Source organism: Botryllus schlosseri, chromosome 9 (genome assembly GCF_051294905.1).
Source record: "Botryllus schlosseri isolate E-star chromosome 9, Bs_hap1, whole genome shotgun sequence".
In the NCBI taxonomy this organism is placed as follows: Eukaryota; Metazoa; Chordata; class Ascidiacea; order Stolidobranchia; family Styelidae; genus Botryllus; species Botryllus schlosseri.
Window position 1 is genome coordinate 18166326 of NC_137244.1, and position 19214 is coordinate 18185539.

The window sequence follows — 19214 nt, forward strand, 5'->3', positions numbered from 1 at the left end:
CTGAAGATAAAATGTTTTCGCGCGCCGATAAGTCTTCCTTGAAAGCTGCGATGTCGCGGGTGGATATAAATTGTCGATGTCAGCGATGTCGCCGATATAACCACGTATTTTATTGAGTATCGTTATCGAATGTGATATACAAAAGTGTCAATTTGTTAATAATTTCCGCAAATAGAAACACCAGAATCTTGGCAATGTCCAGTTCAGTTTAATATTAACTTCATCTTTTAAAACGACACAAGATTGTTATTATAAAACCTTATATAAATACTAGTCCATCCTCAAGATTACCGGACCACGACCTGACCTATCGATCTCGCCTTCTATGACATGCACCCCCTTTTTTGTCTCTTGCTTTTTTCTATATACTATCTTCCTTTACTTTTTATTCAGTGTGAATGTGCATGCCTCCTCTTTGCATCGCCTAGGCCAAGGTGGGTGTCTGATTCCATAAACTACTCCAAGTCGCTTCGACACCTTGCTATCCTTTCATTGTATCGCATTTGCATCGTATTGAACTAATAAGAATTGCTACTGCTCTTTTACTTTTCATTCAGTTTGCATGTCTCCTTTTTTTATATCGCCTACGGCAGGTGGGTGTCTGATTTCGAAGACCACTCCAAGTCGTTTCGACACCTTCCTATCTTTCATTGTATCGCAGTCCTGTGGTGTATTGAAATGATAATTTTTTTTGCAATAAATGGAATTGAATGGCCCTTTATAAAGACTATGATAAAACGAAATTACAATTTACTTTGACCATAGTCGTTTACAACAGCGCTGTAAACGATTATGCTTTAGCTATGTCACGATGTAGGCTACTATTATCAGAGTTTGAGCAACAAATGAGTTTAGTTAGGTTACGCCTTTGGATGGGTCATATCGAAGCCACGCGTACTTTGGGTTTGATCAGGGGGTTAACATTTGAGGTTGCGGTATACGAAGTGTTATCACTTGGCCTGCGCTGATCAACCAAGGTTAGTCGTGATAAGAAGAAACGATCTTAAATTGAGAACACTGAATTTGGGAGAAAAATCAACAACAAATTTACACGTTAGTATTACGTCCAGTTCCTTGTGCTTTCATAATGAGAGTACTGCATGGTTTCATGATGGGCTCCGGTTAAATCACCCCGATTCCGCACTTATCGTGATAACTGAACATACCCTGTCAAGTAAAATGCTTAACAGTCAGAAAGTAACCAGACAACTCTGCTCCTCACAACCCAAACAAGTTTAATAAATTGTCGACACAACTACAACTAAGAACTTCACCATGGCAAGGCTCACTTCAGATATAAACTGTCCTCGCCACAACCCTAACAAGATACATTCATCTTCGTTTAAATTAAACAACATAGCCATTGCCACACCCAAATCTTACAAGCAAAATACCAAAACGGAAACGCCATTTTATTGGGTCATTGTAAAATATAGATCTCTTATTCAAATTCGAAAAAAGACAGACTACGACATATAAACATCCACAGTAGTTCATGAATTTATAAATCGACAGACGAGAATAATATGACACAAAATTGCAACGGTGTGCCGAACCTTTCTCCAACCTTGATATGTGTCTCACTGATCAATTAAAGGGAATTGAGTTATCCACATTCATTCCCACAGGATTCTAGTGCTGTTTAGCATTAGCTTGATGTGATTGCATCGATCGATTGTTTGACTCACGTAATCACTGCCTAACCATTGGATTTCACATCTCCCATATTGAAGGACCGAGGGGAAAATTTTAGATTTTTGCCTTTCGTGAACACAACTGGCGAGGGAGCGGAGCCGGTGAGCTGTTCGACTGTCAACTTTTTCTGTTTCTTGAGTCCGGGATCGGAAGCAGCATGGTCGCGAGCGTCCAGAGATGCTAAGCGATACTTGTCCCCACCCGATAATTTTTGACTAGCCAGTGATTTAACGACCTCCTTCATCACTGCCATTTCCTGCCGGTGGCTCAAGAGCCTGTCCAGGTCCATGGTCATCGTCTTCCGCACCTCTAAAAGCTGGAAAGGTAGCAATATTAGCACCGTTGGGATTTTAAAATTTCAAGCTTCAAGTCTAAGTGTGAATCCAAATCATGAATCATAATCGACAGTTCTAACTCGACCAGAGGTGGCCAGAAACGAAGTACTTGTACTTTCTGGGAACAGTCAAGTAGCAAAAACTTGTGAAAAAATTAGGACTGCATAGTGCATACAGCATACTGAAGAAAAACAGCTATGTAGCTAGCACAGTGCACACGGAGATGACGGGGTATTGAGCACAATTCAAGTCATTTTCCCCTTAGTGTAAAGTAGTTCATTTCTATCTTTCTACATCTACACAACCACTTGAAAAGCTTGAGGTGAGGAGTACATATCAACAGTTATTTCATTCTATATCGCGGAGACCGCAAACGGAACAGACAAGGACAGATAGCGATGTAAAAGCCAACGCTCACATGTTTGTTTTCCGCCTCCTTTTCTTCCAACAACTTCTCCAGTTTGGACAGGGATTTCTTGAGTGTGTGGATCTCTTGTTCGCGATTTTGCATGCCCTCAATCAGGTAGCTGTAAGGCTGATTGCAGTGGTCCAGCAGTTCTTTTGTGCTGGCAAGTTGGCCCGAGACCTGGGTCGTCAAAAAAATCGATGACTGATTAATGATGCGGTATACACAAGAGCCAAACATGATATCAACACAGTTTTTCTTCTTCTGAATGAAGATATAAATGAGCAAATATACATAGACTAAAGCATGAATAGACTCAAGCATATACTATAAACGCTATCTCAACAACAGGAAAAATAAATCCAGTGCATAGTAATTTTCATGAACACTTCCGATTTCCCAGTGAGTACTCTTCATATGGCAGCCAAAAACGCTCACAGGTAATATTGAATGCCATGAGATATATAGCCTTTTAAACAAACTTTATAGGCCAGTGGTTCTCAGCCTGGGTTAGCGCGACCTGTAACGGTTCGCAGAGCCAGTTTGAGGGGGTTGCCTGGAGGTCAAGACACCAGGGTTGTAACCAAGTCACAATGCTCCGAGTCACAAGACACCCTCATTTTTATTGTTTTGAGTCAAGTTGAGTCATTTTCAATTCACCACCAAGTCAAGTCCGAGTCCAAGTCAGCGAGCAGAGGGTCGAGTCCAAGTCATTTTGTTGACTGCTCAGTTTCCAGTTGAAGTCTTGTTAGGGGGACTAGCAACTCAAAATCTAACACGCGGATGGCTACCCCAATCACCATGAAAGTTTCACAGTCACTAGATGTCGCTACGCTACATACAAAAAAACAATAAATTTGATTCTACTCTGAATATTGTAACATATTGTGGATTCGAAGGACAGAAAACGCACCGACACGGGAAATGCAAAATCTTGAAATTCTGAAGCCTTTTTTCCCGATCTAATGCCTTCTTTAGGAAGTACTAGGACAGTGCTGTGCTATGCTAAAATTTGAAGGATTATGTGATACCCATCTCGGAGAAGTTTCATTTCAAAATTAAAAATTCAAATTTCTGTCATAAATTTGTACGTTTGCCGTAAGTCTGCTTTGAAGTTCTGTAACTCTTAGCATGGCAGACCTATGTCAACAAACTTTTAGCATGGCACAGGTATGTATGTCAGCTTTCAAAAAAAAACCTTGAGTGAATAATTTAGGACAAATATATTTCATACAAATTTCTGGTTTACCCTGATGCAACGTACCAAAATTTTATAATTGAGAAAAACACTCTGCAAAGTAAAAAGTCAATGAATAAGTGTTACCGATGTAACGATAGGAATGAGTGCCAGAATGCTTGAATGACAACCGACAACAATCTAACAAATTTGTACCCGGAGATAATAGAGATATATATTTTTTTTATTGGTCAAACCATATATTTTCAGAGTTATCGGACGAAACTTGCGATCTTTTGGTTGGAACTTGAAAAAAACACCCCCTCCCATTATCAAAGGAAAAGAAAATTGAATTTTCTCAGTTTTAAGTTATTGTTTTGGTGAAATATGGCCATGAAGTGACAGCAGATACAATATTCATATTTCCAACCGAAAAAAAAAATTGATTTTTTTGCAACTTTTTCAGTTGTTAGTCCCCTTATATCAAATTTTTATAACTCTGTTTGGTAATATCGAATGGTTCGCATTTATTACATACTAATTTTCCTCACTTTTAGCAGTTTCTGGTCGGATTCTCAAGTATGGTACCAATAGACGAAATCCCAATAGTGTGAGCACTTAACCATTCTTCGAAATTACAATGAAATGTCGGTCTTGACCGTCTGAGTCTCGAGTCACATGACTTGGTTTGAGTCATGCCAAAAGACTCGAGTCCAAGTCGAGTCAATACACAGATTGACTCGAGTCGAGTTGAGTCATTTCCATATTTTGAGAAAATGACTCGAGTCAAGTCGAGTCACTAGAAAATCCCGGCTCGAGTCGAGTCATGACTTGAGTCATTACAACCCTGCAAGACACACACCCGACTGATTCGGGGTAACTGTTCATTATAATATTTTTGTTTTGTGCGAAAATAATGTTTTAAATGGTTTTGTTCTTTTAATACTGCTGTGGTAGATACACAGTTCATTGTGTGCATCGGCATTCTATAGTAATGTATTAAATGTGTAATGTGGTAGTTTGTACAAATCTGCTATAGATCACACCATTATTCAAGACGCCAATCATTGCTTTTCGCAAGTTGGCTGTGGCGCTACAACAACTGTCAGTCATAAAATTTTCATTCCGAGACGACGCTAACCTTTTTGAGTTCCTCGTCCTTGCGTTGAATTTCCGCGTGAAGACTCGAGTTCAGTTTCTCCAACTTCAGTATTCTGAAGACAAGTACGCATTGAAGGCACGCTCCCTTTTGACCGACTACAAAAGTTCACCGTCTGGCCAGATGGACGCTCTGCTTCATTCTGAGTTTGGCGTTTGTCGGAATATTTGCCCCGTACCCATAGGAGAACAGGACTTGCTCAGCGGTTTCGTCGTTTTCCGCCACTTCTGCCGCTTGCATCACTACTTCGTCCAGATCCTAAGTCAAATGCAAAATGACAATTGATGAGATGCCTTGTCCCTGAAATGTTACTAAGTCGGCAATACGTTTGTATTTACCTGCACGAAAAAGTGTATATATGAAAAAAGTTTGCCAAGCCATCGTCACTTCACTGGTCAACCAATTAGGTACTACATATACCAATATTTCAACAATACATATTCGATCTTATCGATTTGATTCAGTTTACAATCAGTCCATGTCGTTCGCTGGACCGACAAATAGCAATGCGATATCCGCCTGTAATACCATCCAATGCTGGGGAGAGGGTTTTGAGTTATGAGTCTAATTCCTCTGTTTGACTTTGTTGGACTCACACATTCAAGTCTGCAGACTTCACATTGGATAAATAATGATAATGAAACTGAAGCTCGAATACGTCCTGGAGTCTCCATTTCCTAGGTGATGGTATTTAGAGTAGGCGCCAGCAAGCGCATAGCCAGCTGACAGAAAAGGAGGGAGAGGCAGGGCTGTAATGACTCTAGTCATGACTCGACTCACGATTTTCTAGTGACTTGACTCGACTCGAGTCATTTTCTCGAAATACGGAAATGACTCGACTCGGACTCGAGTCATTGCGCATGACTCGAACCAAGTCATATGACTCGAGACTCAGACGGCCAAGACCGACATTTCATTGTAATTTCGAAGAATCACACTATTGGGGTTTCGTCTATTGGTACTTGTACTGGAAAATGCGACCAGAAACTGAAAAAGTGAGGAAAATCAGTATATTTTAAATGCCAGCCATTCGATATCCACAAACAGAGTTATAAAAAGTAGGTAAAACAAGACTTTCTCTGGAAACTGAGCAGTCAAAACAATGACACGGACTCGGACTCGAGTGACAATACCATGACTCGGACTCGACCCTCTGCCCGCTGACTTGGACTTGACTCTGTGGTAAATTGAAAATGACTCGACTTGACTCGAGTCAAAACTATAAAAGTGAGATTGACTTGTGACTCGACGCCTTGTGGCTTGGTTATAACCCTAGGGAGAGGTAAAACAAAGGGAGAAGAATATGGTTATTTTGAAATCTATGTTCAAAATTCTAATAGTTTAATCGGGTTAAACTATTAACAAATGCATAAACAGATGTAAGTTACTGTATATTAAGATATGGATGGATTTTCTTCAATTCGGTACCAATATGTGAATAATGACTTACTCACAAAGCAGGGCAAGCGAATCACAAACAAATTTCAGTGCTCTATTGATGACTGAATGTGGGAGCATAATGCAGCATGGTTAATCATAAAGATTTAGGTCGCTTATACACTGTACAACAACGGCGTGAAAAAAGAGTATGAACAATATGCGTATGCATTCAGAATGAGCGATAAAGCGGTCTACTCTCTCCGATCCCACCACAGGATACGCCACTGGGCACCAGAGTCGTGATTTGGAATCTATTGGGAGTAGAGCAGCAAAAACATTTCAGGTTTTTCCACTAGGGCTGCATGTCCACTGTCCAGTACCACCGAAATATTTCAAGAAAACCAGTATACGGAACGAATCAAACAAAAAAAAATCACCTTCTCCATTCTCTCGTATGAAATCAATCTCGCCTCCAATTCCCGCACGGTTGATCTTAAATCTGTCTCGGTCATCGACGAACGTTTTTCCAACTCTGTATAATCCAGGGTCGTGACTTCCAGCTTTTTAGCGAGTCTCTCGCAATCCTCCTTCGCCTTGACAAGGTTTTTATGCGTCTCCTCGTACATAATCTGTGAAACACCAAAACGAACGTACTCGGAACGCGAAAACGGCGATTGCATGTTGCCAAGTCCACCTGCAAGCGGTCCAGCTCCATCGATTTGGTGCGGGCGTCATTTCGAAATTCGGATATCCGGCTGTCGATGCCGCTTTCGAGCGTTCGCAGCTCGGCGAGGTAGGTTTCGCATCTTTTCTCGGCGTCTTCCTTGGCTTTTGACATCTGACAGGGAAGAGTTAAGAATAACAGTATTCAGGGCGGCTTCTGTTCGAAATAGCGAGGCATTAAAAAGAGCCAGTAACATGATGAGATGCGATCAGTATGGAAGTGCTTCAGAGGACTCAAGTAGATAGTGCCCACTTGCGCTACTTACCAGTGGTAGTGATTATCGACTACGGCTCATCCTACTCAACGGTTTTCGATCTCTTAGACAGAAAATGCATAACCCAAGAAGCTAACCCTAAATCGTTATTTTGACTGCCTCACTGTAATTAAGAGGTGGTCAGTAACTAAGTACTGCCTATTTGCGCTACTTAGTCAAGTGCTTGCGATTTTAGACTAATGCTTACTTGACAGCTTTCAGTTTTTTAGGCAAAACTAGGCATAGAATAAATACTTTTTTACTTCCTTGGAAATTAATACCCTTATACTCACATCAAAAGTTACGATTTCTACTCAAGTACCAACGCTGACTAGTAAGACCACCTCTGGTCAACACAGAATATCATTCCCTAACATGACCTTACCCCCAATAACATAAGCTAACTCTAACCTGCTATTTTGAATCTCTCACTATTATGACACTGGCTGCATTGACAATAACTATTTTGACAAAGGTGGTGCAGCAGGTTGACGGACTTGCTATGCCTGAATAGGGTGGAGTGAAAAAAAGAAAAATTTGAAATTCAAAAAGGGCCTTTGATATTTGGTCCCAAATCTCAAATGAATTACTTCTATCATAATTTCAGGTTCTTGCGCCCTCTAGTGGCCGTGCAATTTCACCGAACGAGCCAAAAATAGCTAATTTTGCCATATCTGGATAACCGCTTATGCTAGAAAGCTGATATTGGGCTTAAAATCTGCGGAAGCAGCATGTTTCTATCTCACTTCCATAGAACTTTGTCTTGAAAATGTACAGAAAAAAAGTTACAAGCCAATTATTGATTTTTAGACCGCCATTAAAATGATGGTTGATTATACCTAGTTTGCAATGCCAATTTGTATGTTACAATTTGTTACATTGCTGCTTTAACAGCAAAATCTTGTTTGGTGGACCAATGAGTTGATTTTTATACCAACCTAGCATAATTTTGATCAGTTAGAGAGAATGATTAAACTTTCATCATATTACATGATATGATGATTTATGATATGAAGTTGGTGAAAAGGGTATCTTCCTGTTCAACTCTACAACAAACGATAGGCCAAGATTAAAAAAGTGGATCAGTTGCAGTAAATCAGCTATATAATTTATATATTCATGTATGCTTTGTTGAAAATGATGATTTTCATATCACTTGAGACATTGTTAAACTGTTTTATATATTATACATATTGTTCAAGCTGATGTACTCATCTTTGGAGTATTCTGGAACTTTCATAGTCAACCTCAAGTCTCCCAGTAGAAGTGATGATAACTCAGTTTGAAAGTGTTCTGGTTTCTGGTGTATCTTGGAGTTGGTCTTAAGATACTCTGGTATATTGATGTTAAAACTGACTCCTCCATGTGTAGTATCATAGGCCGCTGCCTGTATGAAAAGGTCTCTGTAATATACTTTGCTATGTGTGTGAATTGAACTGATATTGTCTAGTATAAGTACAGATTCAGAATTTCATCATGTTCTACTTATAGCGGATTGTGGTTTATCATATGTACAAGTACTACAAGTAATTGACATATTGTTATCAGGAAAAAGATCCAAGTCTGTTGTTGCTTGCAAGAAGTTGCATTGTGGAGAAACTTTTCAAAGTGTTGATGGTTTTCCTTCTGGAATCTCCCAACTGAAGACAGTTGAAGACAGTTGTTCGATCACAACTAAAGTGATCAAAGTTGAGCATACCCTCATTCACTTGTCCTTTAGTTGGGAGTATTCCAGAAGGAAAACCATCAACACTTCGAAAAGTTTCTCCACAGTGCAACTTCTTGCAAGCAACAGCAGATTTGGATCTTTTTCTTGTTATTACTTGTACATAAACCCCAATCTGCTATAAGTCGAACATGATGAAATTCTGAATCTGTACTTATACTAGACAATATCAGTTCAATTCACACACATAGCAAAGTATATTAAAGAGACCTTTTCATACAGGCAGCGGCCTATGATACTACACATGGAGGAGTCTGTTAAATCAACTCCAAGATACACCAGAAACCAGAACACTTTCAAACTGAGTTATCATCACTTCTACTGGGAGACTTGAGGTTGACTATGAAAGTTCCAGAATACTCCAAAGATGAGTACATCAGCTTGAACAATATGTATAATATATAAAACAGTTTAACAATGTCTTAAGTGATATGAAAATCATCATTTTCAACAAAGCATACATGAATATATAAATTATATAGCTGATTTACTGCAACTGATTCACTTTTTTAATCTTGGCCTATCGTTTGTTGTAGAGTTGAACAGGAAGATACCCTTTTCACCAACTTCATATCATAAATCATCATATCATGTAATATGATGAAAGTTTAATCATTCTCTCTACTGATCAAAATTATGCTAGGTTGGTATAAAAATCAACTCATTGGTCCACCAAACAAGATTTTGCTGTTAAAGCAGCAATGTAACAAATTGTAACATGCAAATTGGCATTGCAAACTAGGTAAAATCAACCAACATTTCAATGGCGGTCTAAAAATCAATAATTGGCTTGTAACATTTTTTCTGTACATTTTCAAGACAAAGTTCTATGGAAGTGAGATAGAAACATGCTGCTTCCGCAGATTTTAAGCCCGATATCAGCTTTCTAGCATAAGCGGTTATCCAGATATGGCAAAATTAGCTATTTTTGGCTCGTTCGGTGAAATTGCACGGCCACTAGAGGGCGCAAGAACCTGAAATTATGATGGAAGTAATTCATTTGAGATTTGGGACCAAATATCAAAGGCACTTTTTCAATTTCAAATTTTTCTTTTTTTCACTCCACCCTAATGCCTGAAGCACAATGGTAGCTAACCAAACATTATGGGTTGCGCTGTACCAGTAACTTGACCTGCGTCCGCTGTTGTCCTGGTAGTGAATTCTCAATCCACAGATACACTCGATACAGTTTATTTAGATACGTCATTGTCGTAGGTAGCGTAAAAGAGTATCATATCTTAAAAGCCTGGAAACCAGTTTATATATACGAGATATGGTGAGTAGTAGGTTTGTCAGGTAGTAAATTGCTACTAAGAAAGTGTTACATTTCCTTCGTATCAGCTACATTGCATTAGGGCAGTGGTTCCGAACCTTTTTCGTCTCGTGGACCCCTTGGCTGATATTTCAGCAAAAATTCTCCCCTATGAATAAGTTGCATGTGACTAAAAAAGGGTGCTTTTTAACGCACAACCATTTGTTGACTGATATATGGCCAAACATATTCAGATGCGTCCGAACTATGTCAAATGCGGACCGCACTACAATTTGGTAAAGTACAGCTAAATTTGACCTGTTTTTTACCGGTCGGGTAGCCGCTGAAGAAAAATAAATCACCAAGTCTGCTTGAGTTGAATCGGTGAATTTGGTATGTTTTTCACATTAGCTCATATGTTGGCTTTAAAAGGTAAAGATTTTAACCAGCGGCACTGTGCTGAATTCGGCTTGCCTTTTTCCTGCCTAGTAGCAATTTGCTCGAGAGGCTGTCACGGGCCCAACTAATCGTTTCGCAAGCCTCACTTTATCAGGTGTAATATTTACGGAAGGCATGTAAACATGCAACAAGCTTATAATTCGCTAAAGAATCATACAATTGCAAAGAAGTAGTTTCATACTTGACAGTTCTACCATGAAATTCTAAAAATCTTGCGAGCCCAGTGTATCTTCCAATACAACCCTAAAGCCAGATTCCCCCCTAAAAATTTCAAAATTCCTCCCTGGTTGAGAACCACTGCGTTAACGGGACCAGGGGTTTGCCACAGTGGTCAGCAATGGAGTACTTCTACTTTTTTCGGAATACTCAAGTAGGTTTTGTCCACTTGCACTGTATGCGTGAAGTCGTCACAAGAAACACATGCAGCAGCCATCACAGTAACTTCCGAAAATATTGGCGAACATTGCACCTATTTGTAGCATGATTCATGTTTTGCGATAGTAGTACTTTCAAAACCATTCATTTTCTACTTCCACTTGAAGTAGTTTTGACACGTATCGGATATCGCCGACAAGATAGCGTAATGGTAATGCGTCCTGCTTCTTCATCGGTAGGTCGTGGGTGCAATCCCCGGACGGGTCCGACGTGAGACCCGATCAGTAAAGCTAGTATCCGTGGCGCTCAGCATTTCCGGGATAGCACGGAGGGGTGGTGCAAAACTTAAAAAGCCTTACAAGGCTATATCTGTACCTTCCTTGTCCAGCGGCATATGCGCAGCACATCATGCACTCATGGTATGCACAATGCACATATTGTGTGTATGTATATCATGAGTCAGTGTGTATGAACGCCGCAAAAACAAGGACAAAAAATAACGTTCTATTTCTATGTTCCTCGCTACTTTTATTACTCATGGCATTATTTCTACTTCTATTCAAGCAGCGGCAACTACTGTAACCGAATCTGTGCATTGTAAGAAATTTGACTTTACCTGGTCTCTCTGTTGCACGGCCAAGTCGCGTGCCTCCCGCAGACCGCGGTTTTCACGTTCGAACGATTCTTTTGTGTCGTTCTGTAGCTTCCCGATTTCGGTATCAGTTTGCATTCTGGCACAACGATCGTGGATAAGAGAGACAACAGGAGTTTCAGACGTCCGGAATACGGCCTACCTGATTCTGTCCAACTCGTATTGCAGCCTTCTTTCGTATTCGAGCCTGTTTTCGTCTCTCGAGTTTGCATACTTCTCGTAGAGCTCTTCCCTCGTCTTTTTCGCGTGCTCCAGCTGATTTTCTGTACGCATCAGCAAATCAGAAGTGGTTTCCAACTTCGACGTGGCGTCGGTCAGCTGCTTTTGCAAATAGTCCTTGTCCTAAAGGCAATATGTCGCGTGTAACGAGTCGCCAATCAAACACAGCGCTGGGATCAAGTAACTTTAAACATTGAGTCCCAGAAACTTTGGTTTCGAGTCAAGTCACATCACATCACTTCAAAATTGTTCAATTCAAGTCATCTCAAATTTCGAAACATAAAACATTTGCAGTTCACATCGATTCATTTTGATTAGCGGATGTATATGCATGATCGCTAACAGGCTAGACCACATCCAACAAGTGTCAGGTGCCGACTCGATGTACTGCCATTTTTAATGCTACTAATGCAATTTGAATCAATACGGTCATTCATGTGAATTGATGAGAATGCTCCCACACGGTGTGACCCTTTTCAAATAGTATGGGAGACGGAGTACAATCCAACGCGAGCGATTCTAATGACTGAAATACTGTGTGAATGTTATAAAGCCGGTGCACAACTCATATTTGTGTAGAGGAAAATAATGTTTGTGATTGCAGGAGAGGTTTGTTACCAAATTTTATTCTTATCCAATTGACTGAATTCGAGTGAAGTGATTAAAGTCAAGTCATTCAGAAAACGTGACTCAGTCACGATCAGAGTCATCCGAACATTGTCGCGCTCCTACTTGCTGCAGGAGTTTCTCGGCTTGTTTCTTATCCTCCAGTCGACCGTCGAGATCTCTCTTTTCTTTTTGCAAATTCAATCTTTCGGCTTTCTCGAGCGAGTGCCGCTTTTGGAGGTCCAGGAGTTCATTTTCCAATCTGCGAATACACGGTACAGCTATGACGCTTGCATATGTGCATATGTGCATATGTGAATTTCTAGTCCTATTCAGAAATGGAAGATAGCAGTGGCCGAGTCATTTGGAATTGACACAAACTGACAGAAATTGGGAAATTTAAACAAAATTTTATACTACCATAAAACTTCCAAAGCATTACACCAAATCCCTGAGATCACAATGAACAAGTCTGTCACAATACAGAATATTGCCCATGCCCAGCTCTATGAGATGGATGGATTAGTCTGTGATGCGAAAGTGGATTTATTTGTAATTTTCATCTTGATACATGCCAATGTGGGCAATTATGATCTTAACGGTTAGGTAACAGTGATACATCGCATGACGTTAGTTACATTACGGATGTTTACCGGTAGTAATGAAGTCAATTGAAAACTAGAACATATCATTGATCAAAAGAAATTGAAAATGTCACACCGGCAAACCCATATCACAACAAAAGAGCATTACGACTGGCAATATTCAATCCAGTCTACATAAAACAAATGCAGCGACACTGATTCCTACATTAAAATGTTATTTGGTTCATTCGATAGCAAAATGCTCACTTGTCTCTTTCCGTTTTAACCGAATCAAACCGCGCTGCCTTCTCAGTGAAGGATTTCAACATTTCTCTAGTCTGTTTCAGATCAGACACCGTCATTTCCAGCTGCGCCTCGGCATGGGTACATTTACGCGATTCCTTCGCAATAAAATTTATCGTCGGTACTCTGGCTACTGCTGTCATGGAGATTTTCTGATTACCTGGAATAAACCCTGTTCCGCACTGTGTAGCTTATGAGAGGTCTGTGCAATTTCGGCAGACAGGCTGTCCCTCTGTTCCCGCAAATTTACGCATTCGATTCGAATCGGACGCATTTCTTCGTAAATACTACACGTGCAAAAAAGTTAGTCTTCAGATTAGCAGACACTCAATAAAAATTCACGGATTGGCGTTACCGGAGTGAAAAAAATTGTTTCCAGGACAGCTTATCGGCGGGAATCGACTTCAGCTCGATGTATTCCTGCTCAGAGATTTGCACGTCCCTCTGAAATTGATATTGAATGTCGGCCGTCTTGGCTTGCAGTCTTTTATTCACTATTTCTAGCTCTTGTTGTCTGTATGTTAAATTAAGAAATAGCATGAAAACCACAATTATTCAAGGAATATGCCTACAAGTGCATCCACAACCAGTTATACTTAAGATTAAAATTTGACAAGCGTCTGACAATATTGGAACGCACAAGTCATATAATCGTTTCAATTTACAGCACCATCAATAATCCATGCAAATCACAGATCAAAGTGTTACTGTTATTAATTACAGTTGCAGGCGTCTTGTTTCATTACTACCTACGTACAGAACAGACAGTGACGATCCAAAGACACTTGATAAACACGGAAACTCCTAATTCACAGTGCGGCCTGATTGACCTAATACCAATTACTGGCATTTGAACTAGGAGTATCTCATTAATCAAAGCGATCAAAGTCGGCACCTCAGTCATGTAAGTATAAATTTTCGTTTTATAACTCAGCTATAACAAGCTATTGCAAAAGTTTGGCCTATACCCATATCTTTCAAGCATACTGGGTCAGACCTTTCTAAAATGATTTTCAGCTCTTTTTGAGTTTGCTGCTGGCGGCTACGGGCGTCGTTCTGCTGTATCGCGAGAGCGCTCTCCAGCCGAGCTTGCAATATCTATGCGTAAACAGAAATTAGGATTATTCACAGAGTATTTAGAAAACTTGTGGCGTAAATCACCTGTCTATTGTGCAGGGCATCATTCAGTCTTTCCTCGAGTTCTTCGACTTTCGAAATATGGTCTGCTTTCATGTTGTCTATTACCAGATTCTTTTGCGAGAGCTCGATTTTGAGTAGTTGAAAGTCATGTAGCAATTGTTTCCTTTCAAATTCGTTCCCAGAGACCCATCCTGTAGAAGTACATCAGGCATGTTCACTACACAATCTTGTTGGAATTACTCAATAAGTGGCAGTTAATTTGATGTGGTCTAAACAAATTTTACCAGAAGAAGACTAGTCAAGAATGTAGAGTCGAAAAGTAGCTCAGACTACGCGCCCTACTAACTGACAAAAGTTTGTCATTCCGTTACTTACTTAATTTATGTATCCATTTCAAAATACAGTTAGACAATTCGACACATCCTGACAATGCAATTTGTAACGGCTTCTTCGAATCAAATGATAAACTGATCGCTATTCAAGTTGATTTCAGTGTTCAAATGTGAGTAAATAATTCAAATCTCACCTCGATTTGTCGACCTGCCATTTTGTGATATATCCCGATAACTCTGATCATCTACGGCACTGATCAGATCATCCGTATCCAACAAGCCGCTCAGAGCGCTTTGCGTAGCTTTCGAGTCTTGGTCTAATATACTGGATTGATGAGAAGTCTCATTGACTGGATTTTCAGCCATCGGAAATACAGATTAACAGGACTATGTCATAACCCGACTAAAATGAGAAAATAATACTAGACATTACACAAGTATCGTGCACATATAGGCTAAATTCAGTACTGCAATACGCTAAGGATAAAAATTCAGCGATTACATACTCTACATTGTGAACTATTGAGCTACTCGCCCCCTTCACTACAGCATAAGGTCAAGGCTCTTTGAGAATATCAAGATTGAAAAGTATTGATCTTAAATTCAAGGAAAGGAAGGTATTGTTCGGGTCACGGCACCGGTAGCACTCCTGCAGGGATCTTCCAATGGCGAAAGCTTCAAAATACTTTTTGTTACTCTTCATCTTCGACAGCTTCTGCAAGATGACACATATTTTCTCCAATATGTCAGGATTGAAGGACGGTTTGTCTATCGACCCCGCGAGCTCTCTGACTGCGGAAGAAAAGGCACGGAACCATTCCTCTTTACTGCACTGCTCGAGGAATGTTGGTAAAAAGACGGATTCCATCGCCATCTGCATGAAAATATCAACAGCATCGCCAAGCAAAGCTTTGTTCGCCTTGTATGTCATGTACGGCATCAGAATGTGAATAGCGTCGTATTCCAGAAATATTTTGCGATTCCCATCGTCTTTTAAATCTTTTTTCAACTGTCCAAAGACGTGCGCCAGTATATCCACTTGGTGTAACGTTTTTAGTATAATAAAGCTCGAAAGCATCCGCACTTCAGGAATCGCGCTGCGGAAGTACAAATTCTGACACGTTTTCGTTGTGATATGTTGAAAACTCTGGGACGCTTCCGCTAACGAGTCGACAATCGAATATGCGGCGGTTGTGGCAAGGATTAGTGACCCTGCTGGTTCCTTTGATTGGGAGTAAACAACGGGTTTATATAGTTCATCGCCGAGGCGTCGTGTTGTTGAAGATAAGATACTATGCTGAGAGTCATCGATACGGCGTAAACAGTGATATATAAAAGAAAGGTACGAGAATTGGTTCTTTTTGAAGGAAGGTTGCGGCGTTGATGCCTTCAATATGTCAACAAACATCGGAAGCACTTTTAGGCATTTATCCATGATAAACTCGTCTGTAAAGCCGATAGTTTTGGAACTGCAATCTGCCTTGAAAGATGAATCTTTAGTTTTAAAAACTGATTCGACTATCCAGTCAAAGAGTACTGGTACCGTTTCCATTACTGTGGAGACTATTTTCGTAGATTTTTCACTCTGTCTTTGGCCCGGATTTGTTTTTTCTACTGCATTTTCCTTGTTCGAAGTTCTGAAGTCTTTTTCCGACTTGGTTGCTTGATAGTCTTGCTTCCTTTGCAAATTCTCCAATCGCTTTTTCAGTTTCACGTTCTGAGACTTGAGTTTCTTGCACTCTTCCGACGACGCGAGCAGTTTACCACGTAGCTCTTCGTTTTGGTCTTTGAGAACCGTGAATGAAGACTTCAAACGCTTCGCTTCCATTGCTTGAGAAGAAAGCATCTCCTCCAGTTTGTCAATCTGAAGTTTATGCTTCCGCTGTATCGATTCAAATTTTTCTTGCACTTCCAATTCAACTCCTTCAAGTTTCGCTTTGATTTCTTTGCAGCTTTCCATGTCCCGCATGGCGTACGATAACACACGCTCTCTCTCCAGCAGTTCTTTCTCTTTCTTGAGAAGGCAAGCCTCCTTCGAGACAAGTTGATTTTCTCGCGCGATAATGTCTGTGCCTAGCTTTTGACCTATCAATTGTTGCTTCAAAATCTTTTTCTTTTCCGATTGAATTTTCTTATAAATTCCAGTCAGTTCTGAGTAGATAGCGCGAACATCCGCGAGTGAGACTGGCTTTGTATTATCAAAGTCCAACAAAATCTTGCTGGAAAGGCCGTTGAATGTGGAAGATTCATCATCCCAATACAATGCAGCGTCCTCCAACGAAGTAGACGTTACAGTGCTTTTACTTTTCAATGTACCAGCAGGAATAGTCGAAGGTAGTGTGGAAGTGCTACCAGTAACGCAAGGGCTCTGCTCCCAATGTGAGAGTTCATGCTGTTTATTGGGTGAGACTTTTGAAGAAGTAATAGGTGGCTCAGCTTGTTGCTCTAATATATTTGATGTGAGGTCTGCAGAAGGAGAGTGTATACTTTTATTCTCATCCGTGTCCGAAGTAACTTTAATGCTATTTTTGAATTGGTCCAAGATCGATTCGTGCTCATCTCTGCTTAGCTTCATTGCCTTTCCTATTTCTCTCATGGCACGATTGTAATGACGCTTTTCGGTAGCTGTGAGTGATGAATTTGCCGGCAAATCCAAATAGGATTCGACATCGGAACTTGCAGTGGTTTTTGGTGATTGTACACTGCCCGTGTCGAGTGTGCTGCTCTTCGTCAAATACTTTCTCTTCAAACGCTCTATATATTCGTCAGAAACGGAGTTTTCCGCACCAGTTGCTGACTCATTGGACATTTTATATACTTCTCGATTATTTCTTCGCCGAAATGCAGCCAGCTACGGTAATCGTTGATGTTGTTATTGCAGATCGAAATTTAAATGGACGTTGGAAATGTCAGTCACGTGATTTCTATACGGTTGAATGGAGATTGATAACGACAGCGGCGGGATCATAAAGGAGGAATCAATGAGCGGATTAAAGGATTTGACATTTTCAACTAAAAGAAAACCTGTTTCTCTATAGATCGAAGCCCAAACCTTGGCTACTCAGGCTACCCCTGACGAGTGTAACCCGAAAATATTCGGGTTCATTTCAATAAGAATACTATGGACCAGTGGTTCTCAACCGCCGGTCCGCGGACCGGTGCCGGTCCGCGACGACCTTCCTGCCGGTCCGCGAGGTATATTACAATTTTATACCTTCATTTCAAGATGCAATGTTGAAGGCGATAAGTACAGAACATATACGAGCTGACTCATCGCTAAACAGCACAGTTTGCGCGATAATTCGTTTTCGATTCATTCATTTCGGGCAGAACCGTAACTGGGCCCCCTAAACCGCCCGGCCGAGCGGCCGAGCTTGAAAAGGGCCCGAGCTTGAAAAGGGCCAAAAATTATTGTGCAAATGAACATAAATCATAGTGTAATTTTTTGAAACATTTTTCAACTTCTTTTCGGGCTTTGCGCGACTTAGTGTCACTAAATGCCATTCTTATAGGTGTCCTTTTCCGAGAAATACGCATGATTTATATAAATAGGCATTTCGGCGTCCGCCATTACCGCGCCGCGACGTACCAACACAAGTTCAGGCTAACATGGGACTCCGAAGGTTGTGCCAAAAATTCGGCAGCGAGAATACCGATTCAGTCATGAATGATCGGAAATTTTTGCTATTGGCGCGATTAAGCTGCATAAACTTTCTGCTTACACTGAGTAGAATGAATGTGCTCTCAAGTACAGGTGAAAACATCCACCCAAATGTAGGGTCTGGGGGCGAAGCCCCCGGAAGTTTGGCTTATCGCCCTGTGTCGGCCCAAGACCAACGTTTTTGGAGTGAGCTGACGAAGTAATTTCTCGGTCGGGTTTGGGCATGGCCAGTACAGCTGTTTTAAGGTGTTGTCTTACGGCACGCATTGTATTCGTATAGTTGTCAGAGTAGCCTGTGTCTGGTGGCAGTGTGCAATGAGCAAGGTAGCACGACAAGGTGCTTGGTTCTACTCCGAAACGCTCCTTCTCTCGATATTGTCAAAGAGAAGTATATTATTCGTGTTGGCGTGGTCGGTTAAACCCACGGCCTTCGGCGCGAAAGACTGTAAACGACTCTCGGCGGTAGCACGTTTATCTGGACAAGGCAATTTTACCTCGACTCAGCAGACTCACTACCGTAAAATCACATGGATGCCATCATGAAGATAATTAATTACGATCAAACCCCTCTAAATGTCGCACTCTAGCACCATATATTGCAAAAAACGGTTGCATACTCTACATTTTGGCTTCATTTCAATTTTGAAGGTTCACCGGTTCGCCAGACATTTTTAGAAATTTTACCGGTCCGTGAGGAGAAAAAGGTTGAGAACCACTGCTATAGAATGTAAACATGGAATGGCAACGACCGATTTTGCAGCTTCGTTCCGCTTCGC

The 19214-nt window shown here is 40.7% G+C and overlaps 2 protein-coding genes across 2 annotated transcripts; both read right to left on the reverse strand.

Moving 5' to 3' along the window:
• Positions 1-1391: 1391 nt before the first annotated feature.
• LOC145446133 (progesterone-induced-blocking factor 1-like) lies at positions 1392-15143 on the reverse strand. Its single transcript, XM_080324358.1, has 15 exons — positions 14972-15143; positions 14467-14636; positions 14303-14403; positions 13661-13819; positions 13466-13592; positions 13270-13403; positions 12545-12680; positions 11736-11935; positions 11558-11672; positions 6847-6990; positions 6590-6781; positions 4885-5030; positions 4755-4827; positions 2449-2616; positions 1392-2011 (listed from the first exon to the last, which is right to left on the reverse strand). Exons 1-15 carry the CDS (start codon positions 15141-15143, stop codon positions 1700-1702), a joined length of 2349 nt encoding a protein of 782 aa, XP_080180484.1. The 3' UTR covers positions 1392-1699.
• Positions 15144-15180: 37 nt separating this feature from the next.
• On the reverse strand, positions 15181-17755 carry LOC145446134 (coiled-coil domain-containing protein 138-like). Its single transcript, XM_080324359.1, has one exon. It carries the CDS (start codon positions 17584-17586, stop codon positions 15334-15336), a length of 2253 nt encoding a protein of 750 aa, XP_080180485.1. The 5' UTR covers positions 17587-17755; the 3' UTR covers positions 15181-15333.
• Between the last annotated feature and the right edge of the window lie 1459 nt (positions 17756-19214).